At 41.3% G+C, this 22,825-nt stretch overlaps 1 protein-coding gene across 1 annotated transcript; it reads right to left on the bottom strand.

Moving 5' to 3' along the window:
* Positions 1–121: 121 nt before the first annotated feature.
* p4hb (prolyl 4-hydroxylase, beta polypeptide) lies at positions 122–16,305 on the bottom strand. The gene is made up of 11 exons (XM_086082062.1): positions 15,962–16,305; positions 11,917–12,123; positions 10,286–10,419; positions 10,029–10,166; positions 6,383–6,487; positions 6,146–6,271; positions 5,868–6,068; positions 4,097–4,217; positions 2,959–3,140; positions 2,387–2,512; positions 122–1,405 (listed from the first exon to the last, which is right to left on the bottom strand). The coding sequence occupies exons 1-11, from the start codon at positions 16,098–16,100 to the stop codon at positions 1,340–1,342; spliced, it is 1,545 nt and encodes a 514-aa protein (XP_085938188.1). The 5' UTR covers positions 16,101–16,305; the 3' UTR covers positions 122–1,339.
* Positions 16,306–22,825: the final 6,520 nt, after the last annotated feature.

Genomic DNA, 22,825 nt, shown 5'->3' on the forward strand with positions numbered 1-22,825 from the left:
TCAAGTACATAAACTGGATCAACAACAATTACTACATGCAGAATGACACTTTTTGGTCCATGAAAGATTGGCAAATGTTGCCATGTTACATTTCAAAGTAAATCAAAGACTGTAGGCGATGTAGGTGTTTTAGATTTTTTGTTTATTGGCCACCATTTCACATTTTCCACATCAATCTGGATATGATGGAATGCTTTAAGTATCCCTCACTGCTGTACAGATGTCAATTGTATCACCTCACCCTACACTTACAAATGCATGCGTACAACTTTTCATCATCCCGACTAGGAAAACTAGCCATCAAACGCCACACACAGCAAAACGTAGTGTATTCGTAGAGCGCAGAGGGATACAGAGGGTACAGAATGGGCGAGGGGTGGTGCTGTGCAACTGCTTCCTCCCCGTATCAGATTACCAAACACTTGTTTGGGATCAACCTTAAACGTAGCACATCCGTCTGCTTTAGTAACCACAAAGAATCTCCAAAGAGGCATGAACACACAGTGCAACTTTTCAGAACTGGCTCCCAAAAGAAAAACATCCATGGCCCAAGTGCGTGTCCAAGTGCCAACTCTGCCCCAACAAGGCCAACTGGCTCCAATTGGGCACGACGGTCAAACATAAAACAAGACAAAAAGTCCTAAATTTAAAAAAACAAAAAACAACTCATAGTTAAAACAATTAAATAAACCAATTCTCCGGCCCCAAAAAGTTAGCATTTTTTTCCTTTTAGAAAATGGTCAGTAGTCCCCAAGCAAAGTGAGGAGTTAATTTTTGGGGAGGATGACAAGGATGAAAGAAAGTAGACTCCGCCACCACAGGTAGGGTGTTCAGATATTGGTTTTAGCTACATGTGAGAAAGGGAGGGTGTATTTTTGCTACACTGCGAGGGATTATTTTAATGACAAATAACGACAGATAGGCCATTTGTCCCCTGAGAGGCCAATCCTTACAAAAGCTCTCACACTAACCCTTGACACCAAACACCATGAGTGCACAGACCAATGGACGCTAAGGTGCTTTTTGGGAGGGGGGGATCTCAATGCCAATTTTTAACCAAAACAAAAAGGCCAAGAGTTGGCATGGAGCTTTGCAGAGGCATCTGCACCTTCATGGAGGTGGCATGCTGTTCTGTGTGCCCCCTCCCCCAAATAGAACAAGAGAAAGCATGAAGCGATGATATACCGACTGGCCAACTAGTGGGCCGGCTGGTGTACTGACAGACTGCTAGACAAGGGAGATCACGGGGCTCAGTGGAGGGACAGGGTGATCAAAAGAGTGAAAGGGAAGTGAAGGTGACTGGTAGGAGGGGGCGGAGCAGGACTCTTCTACCAGCTCTTTACAGCTCGATGTGTCTATTTTCCTCGCCGTCAGAGTCCTCGTCCTGACCTTCATCCAAATCGTCCTGGAAATCAGTTGACATGCATGTTAAACATTTCATCTTACAAACAATGCGCGCAAACTTCAAATTGATACTTTAAGGATGGATGCAAAAAAATACTACTAATAATTTGGTGGGTGCAGCAAAAAGTTAGTCCACAGCACTGCGACATGACATTAATTGCATAGTCATTCCTAGTCTAGTCTAAGGACAGCTTTTTTTGGAGGGGGGCGTCAAGCATGACGCTAATGCTAGTTGCAAGCACTGCACGTGTGCCACTGCATGCTTAGGTCTCCACGAGTAAAGCCCAGTAAACAATTTTCTAACAGCTGTAGAAGATATTCATGAACATTGGTGGGCTGCACCAAAATTAGACTTATGAGAAGGTGTGCTTAACAAAAAAAAAAAAAAAAAAAAAAAAAAAGTGGGTGGAGTGCAAATAAACACTCGCTCTGCTCACAAAGGACTGGTATTTATTGTATGTAATCCTGACACATTAACACCTTTGGTCAGATTCAGTGAAATGCTTTCAGCACTTCCAATTTGAGTGACAATATTTTAGTTGACATTTCCCAACAAGACCCCTGGCCTTCCGGTGTTGAGTTTGCATATTCTCCCCGTCCCCATGCCCGAGTGCTATCTTCTCTGCGTCATCAGTTACGTCCCAAATCAAAAACATGCAAGGTAGGCAAGACTAAATTGTCCAGAGGTGTGAATGGTCGTTATTTGTGCCCAACGATTGACTGTCAACCAACTCTGAGTTCACTCAGTCAGCTGGGTCACCCGAGCGAGGATATCTGATTAGCTAAAGCATACCCATTTGGAAGGCAAGAAGTGGCTCACGTCTAATGTTGCAACCTAAAACCGTGACTTGTCCCTTTCAATGTTTTTGGGGAAGACATTTATGACTCCAAAAATCATAAAACAATTCATTAAGATTTATGAATATATGAACAACAGTTTTTGGTTTGGGGCGTATTGATGCTACAAAGCAGTGAAACGCACCTCAGCATCAAAGTCCTCCTCTTCATTGTCATCATCATCTCCAGCCGGGGCACCTCCCTCCTTCCCGCCGCTCTCCAGGAACTTGGTGAGGCCTTCCAGTGTTCTCTCCCCATTGTAGTCAATCACCTGTTCAAACATCAGCAATTGTCATAAATGTGAACGACTACTGCAACAATAATCTGCTCAGATGTGAGGTGGGGCTGCATGAAAAGGACAAATCTCTCTCAAGTCTCAATACAGCACCAACTAAAATGCCATTCCAAAGTTATAAACTGAAGGCAGAAATGAAAACGTCAACTCAAGAGTAAGGCCAGTGCAGGCTGTCTCACAAGCAGGAATGTGCCTAAACAAACAAATATGCAGAAGGATCGAGGTCAGCAAGCTCACATTTCTACAAAGTTCATGATTCTAGATTTAAAAAAGCACAGCCGATGCTTGGGACGCAAGGACCACCAACATCAATGAAGCTTACAGGTGCCAAAGAAAAACCAGCAGCAGATTATAGTTGGTGTGCAATAAAAGGTTGCTACATAGTTTAGCAAATGTTTTAACTTGTTATAAGAGTGAAATACCGTGCGTTCTTCTCCCACAGGGAAGAATTTCAGCGTAGGGAAGCTGTGGACTTTGACGGCCTCGATCTCATTGGCTGTGGAATCCATTTTGGCCACAATGATGTCAGCACTGTCCTTGTACTTTTCTCCGAGCTTCTCCCAGATGGGATTCAGCTGCTTGCAGTGGCCACACCAAGGAGCGTCTGCAATAACAACATTTATGAAATCATGGCTATTCTCTAAATGCTTTTCAACAACAAGCTAGAACAGCCACATTCAAAACACATCATTTTAGACAAAATGGCCCCCATTAGCTGGAATGTCAGTGCGGCTGATGCCTGTTGTGTGGTTAAGCAACACCCCATCTGATGGTTAAAAGAATACAAGCCAAATTAGCACACATTTGGATGGGAATCACTGGCAAATAATCCAGTGGATCTTTTCAGCATCCGTGTCTGGTAACAATTCACATAGCAGGAGCAGCCATGAGGCGGTATGTGTGAAAGCATGACCATCTACTCTTTGATATGAAGAAGGCTTCGCAGGGAACTAAAAGAAAGGGTCAGAATTTATGACTTACAAACCCTTTGGTGTTGTACAAAAAACAGATACTATTTAAAGGGGAAGTCAACCCCCAGGACAATAATATGCTCTATGCAGCCCCACGGGTCTAAATACGGTATTCTTATTAATATTGTTAGTGGAATATGAGTTAAGCAGCCACTTGCTGTCGCCAATCACAACTCATCTTCAGAAACAGGTGAGCTTTTGATTGGCCGTTGCTTGAGCCCTGAGCAACTGTGATGTCATCCTCAGTCGACAGCAAGTGGCAAAATGGACGCCCCGAGATGAACAAATACGGCTGGATCCTGTTTCATAACTATTATTCCACAAATGTAATATTAATCAGAATGTCATGTTTAGATTGGTGAGGTCACATGTAACATTGTCAGGTTGACTTCCCCACATGTAACATTGTCAGGTTGACTTCCCCACATGTAACATTGTCAGGTTGACTTCCCCACATGTAACATTGTCAGGTTGACTTCCCCACATGTAACATTGTCAGGTTGACTTCCCCACATGTAACATTGTCAGGTTGACTTCCCCTTTAAAGTTATATGACAATGTTTGTTTTTTTTGACACACAAAATCTTACAGAATTCGACAAAGACATTCTTCTTGGGATCAAAGACGACTTCCTCAAAGTTCTTGCCAACCAGAACCGTGACGGGGTTTTTGTCCCAGTCTTCAGGGATGTCTTGGCTCATCAGGTGAGGCTGTGGGGAGGAGCCAATACACAACAGTCACTCCATGTACTATCAGTGAAATGAGTGTTAGAATCATCTTTATTGGTCAAGTTTGTAAAAAACTAGGGGTGCAACGGTACAGGTAGCCTACGGTACTGCCCGTACCTCGGTCTTTGAGGCCATGGTTTCGGTACGCGATTTGTGCAGTCCCCAAAATATATGCATGATTATTTAATTTACTTCTAAATTGTGTAATAGTGACTCCTTTTCACGACATTGAAGTTGAACGCTTTTATTTTGTTAAGTTCTGATGCGCATTGATTGTAAAGTGACGCCGCTTTACTGCAAGCCTGAAGCCAGAACCGCTCTGCTGCGAGCGAGCCAAGAAAGAGCACGACTGTTACACTTACGAGCTATTTTCTGGAGTTGCTGAATAAAATACGCCTCAAATCAAAAGATAAAGATCAAGTGGCTTGGGGTCACTCCAACTGACAAGACTACGTCCATTAGGCTCTCAATGGGGTTTGAGAGTGCCCATGGCATGGACACCTCTTGCAGAGCTGGCGCAACTTAGCTTGTTGCTAACAGCTAACAGAGTGCATTCTTCCAAAGCAGAGAACCAACGGTAGTGCTACACAGTCCAAATGGCTCCTCCACGCTAACATTCTGTCCCTTAAACATTGTGTGTTTTAGCTCCAGTGTAGTACAGTGCATTTCTATTGGGTAATTTTGACGCTGACGCTTCTGCCGTGTCGCGACTGGAATTCTATTCAGTAAATTCCAAATAAAGGGCGGTCGTTAATAGAGCGTTAAAAAAAAGAAATTGTGCCTTTAACGGCACTTTAAGTTAACGAGAATTTTTGGACACCATAATACAAAATAATATTAATATACAAAAAAATCAGTGTACATCAGGACAATGACGCTGGAGATGCTTGTTTATGTTGCTCGTGTTTCCTTTAACCCATTGACCGAGAGCGAATTGCTGCGGGATCTTATAACTTTGACCACACAAGTGTCCATTTTTTGAAAATGTTCCTTGTTCCTAACCCTAACCTTCAAACATGTGGAGGAATACCGAAAAAAACATTAACATTCATCTGTCATTTGAGCATTTTCTATTTATGCTGAGATTTCCTACTGTGTGTGTGGTCTTTGAACGCACCTAGAGTTCATTGCAGAATGAGAGTGTGTTCTTGCTTTTCTTTTGTTTCTGTGATAAATATTATTTTTATCGTTACAAACCTTGTTTCTAAAACTCAAAAACAAAGGTGTCTTCTTCATGCAAGAACATGCGCAGCATGAGATACTAGTTTTTTCGGGGGTAACTATTTTGACAACACCGGGAAAGCGGATGTGTCATTTGTTTTGTTCTCGGTTTCTTGGCGGTTTATGGCCGGCACAGATTCACGGGAGTTGTGGATTGGATGGCGATGATGGGGCGCTGGGTTCTTTGGAGCCAGTCGTGACATCATTTGCTTTGTGGCTCCCGCGGGTCTCCATCGCCTTCAAGTGTGCGTTTTGATACATTTTATCGGCTGGGGGAACGAGGGTTAGTGTTGACAGGGCAGGTCTAAGACCGAGAACCGTTGCAGCCCTAGTAAAAACATGAGGAATTTGTCTCCGGTAATCTGAGCTTCACTAGTATTAGTATCAAAGCAGCATCGTCAGTTAAGTTACCTTCAGTTTGCCTTGTGTAAATTGTGTGCAGAATGCAACAATGCCCTCTGCGGTGATGTCGTTCGACTCCGGCTTGTACTTGGTCATCTCCTCCTCCAAGGTGATGAGGCGGATGGCGGGGCACTCCTCTTTCTTCAGGCCAAAGAACTCCAGGATGCGCTGGTTGTCGTCCAGACTGCTGTCGATGAAAATGTACAGGATCTAGACAGGGGGGGACGGACATATTAACTCAACTTGAATGGATGAGGGACTTTAAGACGTTGGGTTAGTAGACTTACCTGCCCTTTAAACGTCTCTGCAGCTTTCTTGAATTGGTCCATTTTGTCCTGGAAGTCTGAGGATGATTTTGGCAAAAACATGAGAATGTGGGACTTGATGTCACCCCCAAAGATTTTAGGGGCCGTCTGTGGATGATAGAAGACATGAATCACATCAATTGTTGCACTGCTGGTTACTTCATTTAAAATAAATAAATACAAATTAATAAATAAAGACATTCAGGACCCCACTATTACCTGCTCGGTGAACTCAATGACGAGAGGCAGCTGGTTGGCTTTGATAAAAGACAAGATGGTTTCTTTGGTAAGGTCTCCATCAATTGTGTTACGTCCCTCATCGAACTTAAAAACAGACAAAATAGAAACAGAAAATCAGTCACAGAGATCATCCAACGACCCCGGTGTTCCCTTCTTGTCGGCAGGTGAACAACAACAACAGATTTACCAGACACCCCTTCCAAATAACCCTCATCTTCCGGGCTATGGTAAGGCCACACAAGTAAACAGAATTTTGAGTGTTAAGAATAGCTTACGGTCAAATTGGCCAAGCAGCTTTTACGGGCACACAAGAGCAAAGTTTGGCTGATGCCATGCGGTCAGCTTTGCCAGCAGTGAAATTTAAGACCCTGTTGTGACAATTGGAAGTTCCCAGCTGCTTATTAACAGTTGCTGCTTTGGGAAAGCTTGCCTAACTGCAAACAACGCACCCACGTGACAGTTGTTTTTCATTAGACTCGGGCCCTCACGCGACCACTTGGTCGTCAACAGGCAGGATTGACTTTTGCTGACAGCTCAGAGCTCAGCATCTTGAGCGACTGATGCAGAGTTCTCCTTGCCATTAAACCACAAATATTTAAAGTATTTCTTCTCTTGGAATCAATGTGCAAAACTTCTACCTTGAAACAAATACTTCTGGAAAGGTAAATCTTTGTCAACTTTGTTTTAAAAGCTAAACAGTGCTACTTGTGTCCCTCAATATGACACAAATAAACATCACATTTTGGCTTTAATGTAGGAATCGAGGTCTAAGCTCGTCATCCCCTCCAACTGTCTGCTGATTTTACAGGTACAAGTACTGTTATGTAAAGTGAGGTGGCTTGTCTCGGACGAGATTCTACGCTCACACCGGGGGACAATATACCTCGTAATGCAAAGGTAAAACTTGTTTATCATACTGACTTATTTTGACACATTCCGTTCTATGCTGAAACGCTGTGATATGTTGACCAGCATGGGGGGTGGGGGGAGCAAAAAAATAAAAAATACAATAAAAAAAAAAGACTATCATAGTGGCAAGCTATGCAGTCATTTCATGAATATGATTCCGGCCGGCTCCAGAGTGAAAAACTCCAAGCACAAAGACGAAATCCACCATTATTAAACAGTCAAATGCACTTAATAGTTTTGAAGAAGGTGCATTTTAAAACTAAGCTGTGTGTTCGTGCAGTTGGAGTGGACGGCAACGATCTGGCTCGTTAATGGGATTTGAAACACGCAATTTGACACCTCTGTTACAATCTTTGTTAGAGTGTACATTTACTAGTAAAATGCATGAACATTTATCTACCCATCTCGCAAAAAACGATCGCTGCAAATTTGTGAATACTTTGTGGGCTGCCAGTCCTTTGTTGATTGCTGCTATCAATTGACATCTTTTGTCTTCATTAGTAGGTATGCGATAAAAAGCAACATTTAGTTTACTCCTTTGTACAACCGACCGCAGTGCAAGCTATTACCATTTTATTAGAGAATCGATTCGATAAAGGACTTTACGCTGTACGAGATTCAATGGTTACAATACAGGCAAGTGGCTCTTTTGCTGTCTAGCGTCCCGTAGGGGGGGTTTACATGAGGACTGGGACATCACGTGCAAAGGGTCAATACTACATTTTATGTCGCAGACGCAGAGGCTGATAAATGTCACAGGAACGGCGAGTGAAAGTAAGCTAGTCTTTCATACCGGTAAGTGCTTGCAAGAAGAGTCCGTCTTGACGAGATAGCGTACATGTGACCACGCAGCGCCATAAACGTGCACATTTGCGGCGATTTACCAATATTTGAGCCATTCAGAGCAAAAATATTGCTAGCATTTGAGTTGCCAGTCTCGGCAACAATAACCACTGCCTAAACAAATGGCGTGGGGCAACTTGAGCAATATACCGGTACTTGCGGCTAGGTAGCAGTAGCACATACCTGGGTTCTCTCGTTTTCAGCAAGTGGTGAAATAGAGTCTTCCTCACTGTATACATGGGTGACATCATTAGCGAGGTGCACCGTGTCCGCTTTGGTAATCGCTCTTATTGTGCCCCTTTGTCATACGTGCTTTCTTGTGCAAATGACTCCTCCACGGCAACATAGTAAACCGTTTTGTTTTTTTAGCGGGAGTTTGTTTGCTGTTGAGTTCCTCCCGTATGGAGTGTGTGAGGACACGACTGGCAGAGCCAACGCTCCGGAGGCCCATGGGGGCGAAAGCCGCGGGTGCGGCGCAACGAAAGGGGGGAGGAAAAAAAAAACACATCGATGTTATAATTTTTTTTAATCGTTCGCAACAACACACTCGAAATTAAAATTTATCGCCCAGCCCTAGCTCATGGGTTCTACCCAGTCCAGCATGGCTGTCTAAAATAAAATGCCTAACCTGCTCTGCCAGTTGGAATTTTTAAATTAGGCACAACCCCAAGTAAAAGACAAGTGATTTTAAAAAGAACTCAAATGAGGTGCCAATACTGAAAAAGCTCAAGTCAAGTATTTATCAGACCACTGAATGAATTGCATTGGGAATTGATATACAGCAAGTGAGACATTTGGTCAACATGAGATGCAAAGTTGACACTTAGCATGAGGTCCTGTCCAGTCATGAAAGGCTCAAATTCCCTGCTCCTAGCTGTGGTTTTGGACCCTGACCTTGTTCAACAGACACACCAACTACTGTGATAGGAATAATAGTGCCCGACAAGAGACCCGTTTGAACTCTAATGTCGGACCCCGCAGGAATAAAAAAAACTCTTTAGATGCTTAGGACTAATGCCCAATTTATGCTTTAAAAATAACACGCATGTAATTTAAGCTTCAATTCATCTGCTCATGTCCAATGTGCCTCAGAGAAAGAATAAACCTCATTGGCTTCAAATACTTATGTCATTCCAAGAGCAGATCCTGCAAGGCAGTGATGTGAAAAGAAACATGGGAGACGAAATTAGCAGCCAGACCCTCCCTGGGGTCAATGGCATCCGATTACAAACCTGTAAATCACAGTCGGTAACAGATGAACACAAGTTGAATGAAGAGGGGCTCATGGGAGGCAATAAATGACCCATTTATAATATGCATCACGTTTACACCTGTGAACCATTTAAACTAATTAAGTTCCATTTAGGATTCTTGCTTCACTCATTTCCCAAAAAACAATTGCACAATAAGACAGACTTACAAGGGGCGCTATTGTGGGAACACTAAAGAAGGGAAGAAAAAAAACAGGAATCCGCTTGCTCTTTTCATACAGTGTAAAGTGCGTGATCCAGTGACGATTAATTTTATTTTTTATTTTTTTTTAAGTGTGTCTTCATCTCACATTTACTTATTTGCTACACAATGTCACTGCGTGTGCCCTGTGCTGAATGTTCAAACCCGCTGCACATTATGGTGCCAACAACAAGGTGGCAAAATAGAAGTGTATGCATTTTATTCTTATTTAAGCGCTACCACTGGACATCATTTTCCAACTGCTGTTCTGACCACTTCTCAACCATCCCGGGTTCTAACAGTCATGAAACAGCGCTCCGTTCAGAAAGTCAAATTTAATCAAGACAATTTGCTTTCCTTACAGTGTGTATGCTGGCAACAATTACACAGGTTGCAGTGCGAACAAATAAATTGCACTCACCTTCTTGAAAAGAACAACACCGTCTTTGGAGACCTCAAACTTTGTGAAAACTGCATCGTCTGAGGTAATGCCGAAGGGAATTTCTTCTACTGCTTCAGCTGCTTTTTCAAAGGCCTTGGCCCCATCAGACTCCACATTCTACAAACAAAGAGTGTCAAACAGTTGTAAAACAAAAAGGAGGATAAAAACATATTCAATTAAACTTGTACTTGAGCTGAAAGTCTTACCTAAATACAGTACACTGAAAATATCCTCACCTTAAAGAATCCAATGACTACCACATCATTGTCAGCTATCAGAGACTGTGCAGCAGTGACGTCAGCCAAGGTGGCAACGGCGGGGCCTGTGCGCTTCTTGAGCCAGTTGATAAAATCATCTGCTTGCCTTCCAGCTGAAACAAGAACCCCACCTTATGTTAACAAAATTACCATTTGACAAGTCTTGAAAGTGATACTTGAATAAAAGTGTAAAGTATCTTAACAGTAAAGAACTTTGGCAAAGGTTAAAATTATGTCAACGACTTCTTCAGATACTTTGTGGTAGAGGGGGGGGGGAAAAGGTTAGGGGGAATGTATTAGAGTAAAATTATCACAACATTTAGGAAACACCGGAGTAAAAGTTGCTGAAATGTAATTATCAAGGTATGGTACAGACAGAAGCAAATTCTACTTGAGTTCAGTAATAAAGTATTTGAACTCCATGATATCACAAGACTGCATTTTGCAACGCTATATATAGGCTAACCGTAAATATATTTTAATAGACTTAAAGTAAAAATGACTGCTACATTTTCACAATTCATTCTTTCTCAAATGACAATATAATACAGAGCCCCCAGTACTGCATTGATTCTATATTGTCGAAAGTACTCCCTCTTCTTTGAAGTAAGAGACATTGACCCAGAAAGAAATTTGTGCTACGAGGACAGAGCGGTGGTGATACTTTAACATGCTGCTAGAAACTGGTCTGAAGCCATGACAATAACTCCTACTGTGCCAAATAAAACACAGCCCACGCCACAGAGTGGACGTGACCGACGGCACATAACACCAAAAACTTTGAAGCGACTAAAAGTCATTCTACTGGCATCTTAGCCAAGCAGACTCAAATGACTTCTTGCTGTTGCCTCAGTTTAAGCAGAGTGATCTGCACAGAGTAACGCCTGGCCTGCCTCTTAAAAATGTGTGCAGTGACTTACAGTTAGCGTGCACATCGGTGTAGCCTTATTCCTGCCGACTCAAAGGATACATAGGCCAGACAAAGAAGTATACCATCTTATTATTTGAGAACGTGTAATTCCAAAAGCAATGAAAAACCAAGCCCAGCTCTTCCTCTACATCCGGGGTAGAAAACCCTGGTCCACAAGAGACGCAGTCCTGAGTGTTTTAGATGTCTACCTCCAACATGCGATTCAAACGATCACCCGAGTTCATCAGCAAGCTCTGGAGAAACCTGATAACGATCCTCACACCTGTGTTTGAGGAGGGAGACATCTAAAACACACAGGACTGCGGCTTCCTCGGACCAGGGTTGCCTGCCTACATTCATTTAGCAGCCCGCCACTCCAAGGTTGGAGAGGAGAGCGCAGCGATACACCGGATGGATAAGTAAAGAAGACCAGAAAGCATCAGGAAATTTGCGAGTTTCATGAAACAGCGGTCCATTTGCGCCCGTCAGCATACCGCCGACCACCTTGCTCAGTTCTCCGTGACTAACACGAATAGTAATCACTGCACCCGCCCCCGCACCCTGTCGGCGGGTACATCGATGAAAAAAAATATATATTGTTCCAACTTTTTTTTTTTTACCTGCCCTTGCTGCTGACAAATCCTAGAGGAAAGAGTCTGAACGGTCATGAGCACATAAATTGAGTAATCTGGGAGTTTACCTGAGTACTCTTTGGGGGACTCCTTGTCTCCGCCCTTGAAGAACTTGATGGTGGGATATCCACGGACACCAAACTCTTGGGCCAGTTCAGTCTCTTCAGTTGCGTCAACCTTAGCCAGACGGATGGCTGAACCCTCCGCCTTCAGCAAGCCAGCGGCCTTGGCATACTCTGGAGCCAGGGCTTTGCAGTGACCACACCATGGGGCGTCTGAAGGATGCAACAGAGCAAGAAATTTGAGATATGAAATAGTGTAAAAACTACAGCCCGATGATAGAGGCAAGGTTTTCATACAAAAGTGTTATTATAGTTTTGGAATTTTTCATTTGTTAGTTTTGAGTTTGTTTGTTTTTTAATTAATTTTAAATAGTCTACAGGGTGGTTCTGTTAGTTTTCAATAGTTTGTTATTTCATAAACACCTAGTTTTAGTTTAGTTTCAGTATTAGTTTTAGTGCACAATATTCAAGAAACACCATGGGAGCCACATCATCTGAAGGTGCTTTACTATTTGCTAGATGACGCCACTTGTGTGACACACTATCAAATGTCCTTATTCCGGTTAATATAAAAAATAAATCATCCCCAAAGGCTCATGCATTAAGTTGATTACCAAACACTAAAAGGAAGGACATTTTTGCTATAATTAGTTAGTTATGTAAACATAAAATGTAGCTTCAGTTTGTGTGTGTTTTTTTTTAAAGCATTTATTTTTGTTTTTATTTTATTTCGCTAACAAAATTGTTTTTTTAATTTTATTTTACTAATCGCTGGAAATAATTTTATATTGGGCGGGGGGGGGGGGGGGCGTCTGTCTGCACCAGACATTCGGGATTGGTCTGTGTTGTAATTCTCAACAACTAGCTTCATATATACTTTTTCTTCATGTTTTCCTACCTCTCATTTGAAGTTTAGCAGTAGAGTGCTCTGAGATTAGTTCTTCACATACATTGTTACACGAGTGCCACCCAGTGGTCAGACTGAGACACCACATTTGAATTAAACAGTGACAAATCTGTGTTGTCACAACTATCTAAATGTGTTGAGGATTCAACCCCTGAACTGGTTATTTTGGATTTATTGACTGCCACAGGAGGCTCCACAAGACAGCACGAGAGCCTTCAGTTTTGCTCAACTATTAGCTCTGAAGTGCAGACATATTTTTGTATATAGTAAATCGTCATTCACTACTATACGGCTATGAGCTAAATGACGAATGGAGAACATAACGGAAAAACATAGCAGCCTTCCAAATTCAAAGCATGGATTTCAAAATAAGATTTCATTAAACACTAAACAGCCTGCGGTCCTTAACGTACATGACTAAATTACTTGAAGCACTATTGTATTGAATTCAATTATTTGAACGTAACTGTAAAAAACAAAAAAAAAAAAAAAGATTAAAAAATTTGTACAACAACATATTGATTATTTGTTTCATTTTATTTATCTATTTTTGAAATTCATTTTGTGTGCTCTATGCAAAATGACTTTTGAACAAATTGAAAAAATATAATTGAAATTCGCTATATTGGGATATATAGGTTATTCTTGAAAAATTATCACCACAAGTTCACACAGTAATCGACAAAGTGGAAACCAGGGTGCTGCTTCCACAACAAAAATACAATACTCTTGTAGAGTTTTGTGCATGATTCAGGCAGCCAATAGCTCCATTCCTTGAAGTCACTGTCAAGAAAGTTCCTGTTTGCCACTGGAGACTGAGAGATGAGGGTTGGCTCACTTGCGTTGGCCAGGACAGCCCTCTCAAACTGGCTAATTTCGGCACGGCAAAAAACAGGCCACGTAAAGTGTACTAAATTCGTGATAGTTTTGATGAAAGCACGTAAGGCACGTTAAGAAACTTATTACCCATCCTGAACTTGGGTGTGGGGAAATGCACCCTGATCCGGGATGTCCAAACTTTTCCTTTGAAGGCCACATTCAGAAAAATCGAAAGATGCAAGGGACACTTTAATTTTCAAAAGGTGCCAAAATCAGCCAAGCAATAGTATATTGTTTATAGGTTATAGTCACCCCAATGTTTCCCACAGATTAGAAATATACGTGGCTGGGTGGACTCGGGTGGTTGGATTTAGGAGGGGGGTTACTTGAATCTCCTCTAACCTCATGATTCACAAGTGAGGGACGGCGAACTAATGTTTTTTTAATATATATTTTTATGAAAAAATTATTGAAATCTACTTGGGTGGTGGCGAGTTTAATTGGGTGGCCCACCCAAGTATTAAGATGGTGAGGGAAACATTGCCTGTATTAACAGCAGTTGAATAATCCCATCTTTATATTCAGAATTCACAAGAGCAATCGGACCATTTTGAAAGTAATTAATGTAATAGGTTCAAGTCGGAGAAACAATTCTTGCTTCTAAAAATTAATGACCAATTATTCACCGCAGTGTTAAGATAAATATTCCCATTTTACTTAAATAGCTAAATGTTATTTTCATTTCTAGAAAAGTGCAACAGAATATAAAATGAATTGAATACTATTAGTGGCAGTCTTCATCAACTGTACAAATTAGGGGTGTGAATTGCCTAGTACCTGGAGATTCGATTTGTATCACAATTCATATGTCACGATTCGATACAGATTAATCCCGATACGAATCTATACATTGATTATTGCGATTTAAAAAATATATAAAAAAATTACTCAAATTTAGAAAATACTAATCAGTATATTTGTACATGTACACTGTAAGATTTGTATGAAAATGTATTTATCTGAAAATTCTGGCTTATAACTGAGCCCCTGCATTTAACAAACATGTTGCAGTCTGTTTCATGTTTCAACAGCACTAAAAATAAAATATGGCTTAATGTTCCATTAATACAACATTCTTCCATGCTTAATGTGTGAATCCTAACCCTAAGTAAGACGTTTTGTTGAATATTCCCATAAAAAATGATGTTTAAAAACAGATTTCGCCGCATATCGAATTGATTCGAGAATTGCGCGAATTTATTTTTTCTAACACCTAGTACAATTGTAGTTATTTTATGCCGTGCACCGCTGAAATATGGTTGGCAGGCCACAAATGGCAACCGGGCCATAGTTTGAACACCAAAGACTTAGATGCTTAGATTGATATAACGATTTTGCAACAGCTGCAGCTGTAACAAAGCACCTTATAGAACACATGACATAAGACTTTTTCTCTTTTCCTGCTTTAAGTGGTTTAAGATGAAAGAGGAGCAATCCAACCAATAAAACGTACATTTGCAGACTTGTGACTTTCACAGATTATGAAAAACAAATCTCAAACATTTATGACACGCCAGAGAAATGCCAGCATTGCATCACCTTAAGATCTGTATTTGCTTTGCAATCTGTGTAAACACGCTAGTTTACTTTCGCTAAGTACACGTCAACTTAACTCCACAGCTCCACTGAGACCCCGCCCATCTGAGAAACAAACAAAGCTTCATCCTTCCCATCCTCAACTCGCTTGGCTTGCCTGACCCAACACCAACGCTGTGCTGTGGCTGTGCAAAGGGGAGTCACGTAGTTTGGTAGCGGGTCAAATATCTTGACTCCGGGACAGTGGAACACTCATGACGCTAAGAGTGCCCCATTCAATATAGGCCGAGACACCGTCACTGCTCGTTTTCGTTGCAATACTATATTACGAAAACAGCAGCCCCACGAGTTAACGTACCAAGCAGATCAAATGCCACTAAATAATTCTCTTTTTCGTCGAGGTATTTAGCAGTGTTTGAAGTGGTTTGACGAATCTCGGCTTGTACAGTACTAACAACGTTCTGACACTTTCCAAAGGGGGGGAAAAAAACTTTTACGCTGAACTCTGTAAGCGCACGCGTGGGCGATTGGTAATAATTAATCGCAAGATGTGAGCCAGACTCAAAAGGTGGCAATTAGCCACTTGCGGGACAACCTGTCGAACGTGACAAAGTTTACCGCTAATTACGACTGGCTAGTTTGCTAACAAGCTAACTGACAAAACGGCCAGTCTGATGAAGTAACCGAACATTAGCTTGTGAGATTTTTGCTAGCGTTTGTCATACTTACAAAATTCTACCAGCAGGTTGGGGTGAGCTTTGAGTGCCTCTTCGAAGTTACTTTTCTTCAGGACCAGAACGTCGTCTTCCTCGCCGATCTCAGCCCGACTGGCTACAGCTAGCGTGCACACGATCAAAAACTTGAGCATTTTTGCATTCGAGAGTGCTCTTCCGCAGAAAATAAAGAGGGCAGGAGAAGCGGAAGGCTAACGTTTAACCGAAAAGTTGAGTCTTTCGTTTTGCGCGTTATTTTCTTGCTCGGGGTTGGGATTCGTAGCTTGGTATTTTGTGTCTACCGCTACTAACGTGGCAGTGCAAGCAGAAACCAGAGGAGTAAGCTATAGTGCGCATGCGTATTTATAAGGCCCTAAGCAGTTCGTGTTGAATTGTGACTGGACCGCAGCTGCCCGCACCTGGAAGTGAAAGCCACGTTCACTAACGCTACTGGGTACGTCTTAATTCATTACACAGCCTGTTCGCTCGTTGACTCCTCGCTCGTCTGGTTATACGTGTTACCGCCTGCCACGTTGATCCCATGGAGGAATCAAAATCAAGGAGACTACTGGAGACATGAGATGTACCAACTGTGTATCACAGCAGTCAACGCACAATGCGAACCATCAAAACACAAATCTCGCGTGCATCTTAAATCAAATGTACCATATAATGTTCCTGATCTGCACAATGAACAAAGCAAAACTAGTATCCATTTATATGCTAACGAACCCAAATTGCACGTTCATAAATACACGATTAATTCCTGAGTAAACGGAAGCGAATAAAAAATGTATCATTACGATAACAAGCAGCAAGAAAAAAGAAGAAGAAGAAGACTGAACTGAAGGGCACAAGCAAGACGTCCCATGGAGCCACTTCTAAACAAACAAACAAAAAAGAATAAAATAAAAGTTGAATGTTTCATGTTACAGTTTGATGATTATGGTAACCTTTATACTCAGTCAGCATTATATTTCAACATTCAAGGAGCTATATCTATTTGTATTACAAACATATTATTCCCAGTTTGGATACACCAAGTTGACACCAGAATTGAGATTGGTAACATGGGACAACAAATACATTATTCTGCTCAGTGGTGGCCGGTGAACGGTCGGGTCGAGTCCTATCCCACCCCAGGAAACAAAATGCTAGGTTAGGTCGCCCTTCAAGTCCTCAAAACACATGTAGGCTTGTTGGGCTTGGTCCCATGTACCTTCATGGACACTGCCAAGAGTGTAGAGCTTTTCCACCGTTCCATGAAAACCACAACTGCTCCTCCTGAATCTGAAATTTGACTTCCCAACAGTCCCTCCTATCCAGCATCCCTGATTAGACTACCAGGGAGGCGGAGGCGTGTGATCCCCCTGTAGCTGGTATGCCAATGATATTTAAGAAACCCTTTTACTACAAATACATTTTAGGTCTACCATATTCTACACATTTATGTTTTTGTATTTTATGCATGAATTATTTCTAATTGCATGAATTGACCGCAAATGTCTTTCTGTTATGAAATTACCCACACCCACTTTTGTTTTTGTTTTAAAGGTTCTGTTGCGATGTAAACCTTAACTCGTATTGCAAATAGGTATAACTGATCCTTTAAGTGGAGTTGAGTAAATAAAATCCAAATTCATGTTTAAGTATACTGTATTTGAAAAATACAATTTCAAAATGATATATTATTTATGTCATCTATGGAGTTAATGTCCAATACTGTAAGAAAAAAAATTATGTTGTTGTTGCTGTTGTTTTTGGTGCATTATTACAGCTTCCCTGTCAAATTCTAGTTTGAAATTTGCTAAATACTCAGAACATTGATGTTTTGAATAAATGCAAAACATGAGTAACCTGAGAAGGAGTTCATCTGGTCCAGTTAGTGCCAACATCCTGGACAGTTGTAAACTTGTTCAAACTGGTGTCACATGAGGAAACTGTCAGGGAAAACAGCATCTGTGCTGACAAAACTCATTACTGGAATAATAACTTCATGCTTACCATATCTGCTCTACAAACACATGCGGCAGATCAAGAAGCGAGGTTGATTTTACAAGGTTAGGCTAAAATAAGCAAAAACTGGTCCAACAGGATTCTCTTTACAATAGAAACACTCTTGCTAATTGCAAGAGTTCTTCTTGACCATCATGACACATGCAGCATTCAATAATGACATAGACAATAATAGTCACTGTAAAGAGGACTGTACAGGAAGAGGTAGAGGAAGCTTACAGAGTATTTAGTCCACATCGTTTTTCAGTGCATATCTCCTTTTTTGGAGGGTGTTTATTTACGACTCAATAAACATTTATGGTGCAACATAAATATTTTAGATATGGCAAAAGAGTTTACTTTTTATATAGCTACGGCCAACGAGAATCCAGTAGAGGACTGTAACCACTGACTTTGCAGGTGTAAAAACGCTTCACACATAGTCTGAAAACCGTGACCAAACGTCACCAAAATTCATATAAACTTCCACTTCTGAAAATATAAAAGCCATCGTTCCAGTTATTTCGATTTCATGATCATTACTGAATGAATGAGTAGTGTATACTTCCTTCTACTCCTTTTTTCCCCGAACATGTGTATCGGTTTGATTTTAATGTTTTATATGAATTTTAATATCTTTGAGTATATATATTTTTTTCTTTATATATAAATACATATATATAGCCAGCTTTGCTTCCGTCTGCACGGGACCTAAGGAAGACACACACACACACACAGGTGGAGGTGGTTACACTTGACAAGACAAGGAGAAAGACAAGGAACACACAACAAAACACTGATCACACAGACAAAAGACACCCAAAATCAAACAAAACCCCAACCCCACAGAACCAAAACATAACACATCCCTATTCATGCCCTCTTCAAGATGTGAAAATGTAAAAGCAATATTTTGGATTTTGTGGAGGTGACAATGTTTTAGGACTTCACAATTATTCATTCATTGAATGGGTTTTCATTTCTCAAACACACACGCACACGCACACACACCCTGGGTGTAACTCTCATCCCGAAGGCAAGCGTAATTGGCACCACTTCGCCAACCAAAGCCAACCACACCACTCATTAGCCATTTGACATTTTATCATTTAGGACAGGGGTGCTCAAGTTCGGTCCGAGAGAGCCCCTATCCAGCTTGTTTTCCGTGTTTCTCTCCACTAACACACCTGATTCATGATCAGGATCGTTATCAGGCTTCTGCAATGCTTGCCGATTAGCTGATCATTAGATTCAGCCGTGCTGCAGGAGGGAAACATGGAAAACAGGCTGGATAGGGGCTCTCGAAGAACAAACTTGAGCACCCCTGATTGAGGATAATGAATCAGCAGCCAGAGTAAATTGTCAAGGATGACATGATCAATATGGTCACGTGACGTTTCGAATCAGTTGGAGGTGTAATGGAACACAGGATGCAGAGGATGACTAATAAGCTTTTTTGTAGGTGTTGACATGAGTGCTACACACTCTTGTGTACAGTAGGTGGCGGAATGCACATATGCGTTGCTTGCAATGCGCCAATACACATTTAATTGCACTCAGTAAAAAATATATATTCGGGACCACTCAACAGAGCAAACTTCACACTTGGAAGAGAGTAGAATATTAAAGGGAAAAAAATAAATAAATAATCACTCTTGGGATGAGGAGGAAATCCGCGAAGTTCAGCATGGGAGTCAACCACTGTATCACTTGAGCTGTGCCACGGGTAATCCATATTGAGCTTATTGCCAATGTGTCCAAAAGGAGATAAAAAATGACACCGAGATGTATAGGCTGTCTTCCTACGTGACATTTCTGCTATCGTTCCGCAACCTTGTAGTGATTTAATTTAATTTATGTTTTTATATATTTTACTGTCTTCCAAGTGTAGTTTACTCTGTTTAGACTGTGAATATGTTGTTTTTTCTTTATTTTTCTTTATTTATCTATTTTTTACAGCAAAATATACTATAAACAGTAAATAATAGTAATAAACAGTGATTCGAATCACAAGTTCCGCCTGCGTTGCGGTACGTACCGAAACACAGTTTCGAGTTTGCCATCACTATCGTCAAGTCACAGCTACTTCCAGTCATCTTCAAGTCACAGCCACTTCCAGCCAAGGTCAAGTCATTGCCACCTCCAGCCACGTTCAAGTCATAGCCACTTCCAGCCAAGGTCAAGTCACAGCCACTTCACTTCACATTAAGTCCAGTGTCGTCTAGTCTGTCACGCCAAGCCAAGTCTGTTCCGGTCATGTCTCGTCCAGCCACGCCCCGTCAAGTCCATTCACGTCTCGTCCAGTCACTCCAAGACAAGTGCAAGTAAAGTAAAGTACAAGTCTAGTCAAGAGCAAGGAAGTGCAAGTCCTGCCACACCAAGCCCAGCCATGTCAAGTCAATTCAATTAAATTCACGTCATGTCCAGTCCGATTCTGTCACATCAAACTCTGTTCAGTCCAGTCCAGTCACGTTGTCTCATAGTTGCCTGCTCACCTCCTTACCTTAATTCAATAAACTCACCACATTTACACATTCCCTCTGCCTAGTCACTGTGCCTCCTTTCCTTTGGGTCCACATCTCAGATTCTACCACAAAACCGTGACAGGATGTGCATGTGAATTTTTGTGACGACTGGTCGTACTATAGTTTTCAGACATTTAGCTAAATCTAAATATATTTCTTAGACGACCTGGCAGTGAGGACAGCAGTGGTTGGTTGGCCCAGCGGACAGAGAGCCCTGGGGCAAGAAGCTGACCTGCCGCACCGACGATGGCTCCTACAGCAGTGCATTCAACGCTGTACAAGCAGTGGGAAGTTTGCATCTTCCCAGCTGATACACAGAGTTTCTCAGCCTACATGTATACGCTATATTTAGGCTACAAGAAAATAAATATTCAAACGTATGGACGCTATAGTTGCCCCTTCCTATCATTTGACGCGCCTTGATAAATGATTGTCGACGTAGGTGCTCGGGCCCATACTTTAGCACGCCACTGCCCCTGCCCCAGTCTCAAATCTTTCGCTGACTCCAACAGGTCTTCGTCCAAGTTTGCCCTGTATTGGCTCTATCCAGATTCGCACCATTTCAAACCAGCTTACCTGTCCCTCCGGACCAAAAGCATCCCCACAGCATGACACATGTATCAGTGTGGCTGATGTCCAGAGTACGTTTCCCGCCACATGTAGGCCATTAACTGCTCAATGATCATACTCCATATAACATACAATATAATAAGCTGGGCAGTAGCTTCAACCCATCAAAAATATAAACAAGCTATGAAATGTTTAGAAAGAAAACCAAAAGTGTACCACTATGGTAAAGAAATACGAGCGTGACTGAGAAAATGTTTCACATGCATTCTGTCTTCGCTTATGAAGTTCACCAACTCACCATCGCCTAGCCCCACCCCCTTTTACAGGAGTAGCCTACACATAAAATATACAAAAACTTTCAGGTCAACCAGATCAGGCTCTGGAGTCAGTGCACAGTTCCATTTATAAAGTGTGCATTGGGACAGCCCATTTTCTCTCAGATCAACTCATTCATGGTATGTATTATCCACTGCTGTAACTGAACTTTTTATTCAAGGACCATCCACGTGTCATGGGATTTAAGAGTGAAATTAGCTCTGGGCTATTTAAAAAACAAAAATAAAGAAAAAAAAGAAACAATAATTTATTAATATACAAACTTCAAATTGACACAATGTGGACCTATTGGGGTGCTTCTCTGATCAGAGCTCGATAAACACACAGCACATGTTATGAAAGAAGAAATAATAATAATAACAATAAAAAAAGACAATTTATAATTAATTAAACAAGACATTGGTGCCAATATGACTAGAAATGCGATCCAGCATAATAAGAGAATATACAGTAAATGGTTTGAAACAAATGAGGTAGGTCAGAGTTCACCTTACCTGGCCTTGTGTACAGTATTTCCACCACATTTGTTTTTAAATGTCAAGAAAGCTTATTGTTTATATCACATATCTCCAAATGAGTAATGTTTTCCACCGGGACTGGATGTTAGTGCACTATGAGAAGGTTTTTACTCTCAATATATGCACTATACTTAGTGTCAAGTTTTGTAGAGGGATGGTACCAAATGCGGTGGCAGATATGGGCTCAAAAGTTATTTTATTGAACAGAAACAAAAAGGCCAACAAAGTACTTAAGTATTTCAGAGAGAGAGAGCAAATATTAGCAGAGGCCAAAATGAGGTTGAAAGTAACAAACACACAAGGAAGAAGCCGTGGCATGGACATGGCATGGACAATGAACCAACATGGACTGAAAGAAAGCATGGAACAAATGCTGCATTCAAAGAAAAGGGGAAATTGGACATATCCCACTAGGAATCTCACACTTACGACCTCAAAGCGTTTGAAGCTAATGTAAACAACAAAGATGGCTGATTCAGATAATTGGTTGTTCTGGTTAATATAATCAGTTGAAATCCCCTTGCGTTACGTAAAGTGACTTTTTTTGAATAAATAAAATATTTTGTATTTTGTATGTGCGTATGTGCATGTTCGTGTGAATGTGTGTGTGTGTGTGTGCACGTGTGGGTGCGTGTGCGTGCGTGCGAGTGTAATAAAAAAAAAAAAGAGAGAGAGCAATGATGACGTGTCTAATCGGTAAAGTTACCGAATGAACAATACTAAGCTCTCTTAAAATAAAAAAAGAATAAATACATTAATGTTATAATAAATAAATAGATAAATAGGTTTATAACCGTGTAAATTATGTTTTGTCATTCACGGTCTGTGTCTGTACAGAGTTCGTTATTGTTGAGTGACATCATATTTAAACCGGCAAGTGAAGTCAGGGGCTGTGTTCGAATGTGCACCTCACTCCCTATAGTGCCCTACTGAGGG

Source organism: Leptonotus elevatus, chromosome 8 (genome assembly GCF_054856555.1).
Source record: "Leptonotus elevatus isolate MCC_2025b chromosome 8, RoL_Lele_1.0, whole genome shotgun sequence".
Lineage (NCBI taxonomy): Eukaryota > Metazoa > Chordata > Actinopteri > Syngnathiformes > Syngnathidae > Leptonotus > Leptonotus elevatus.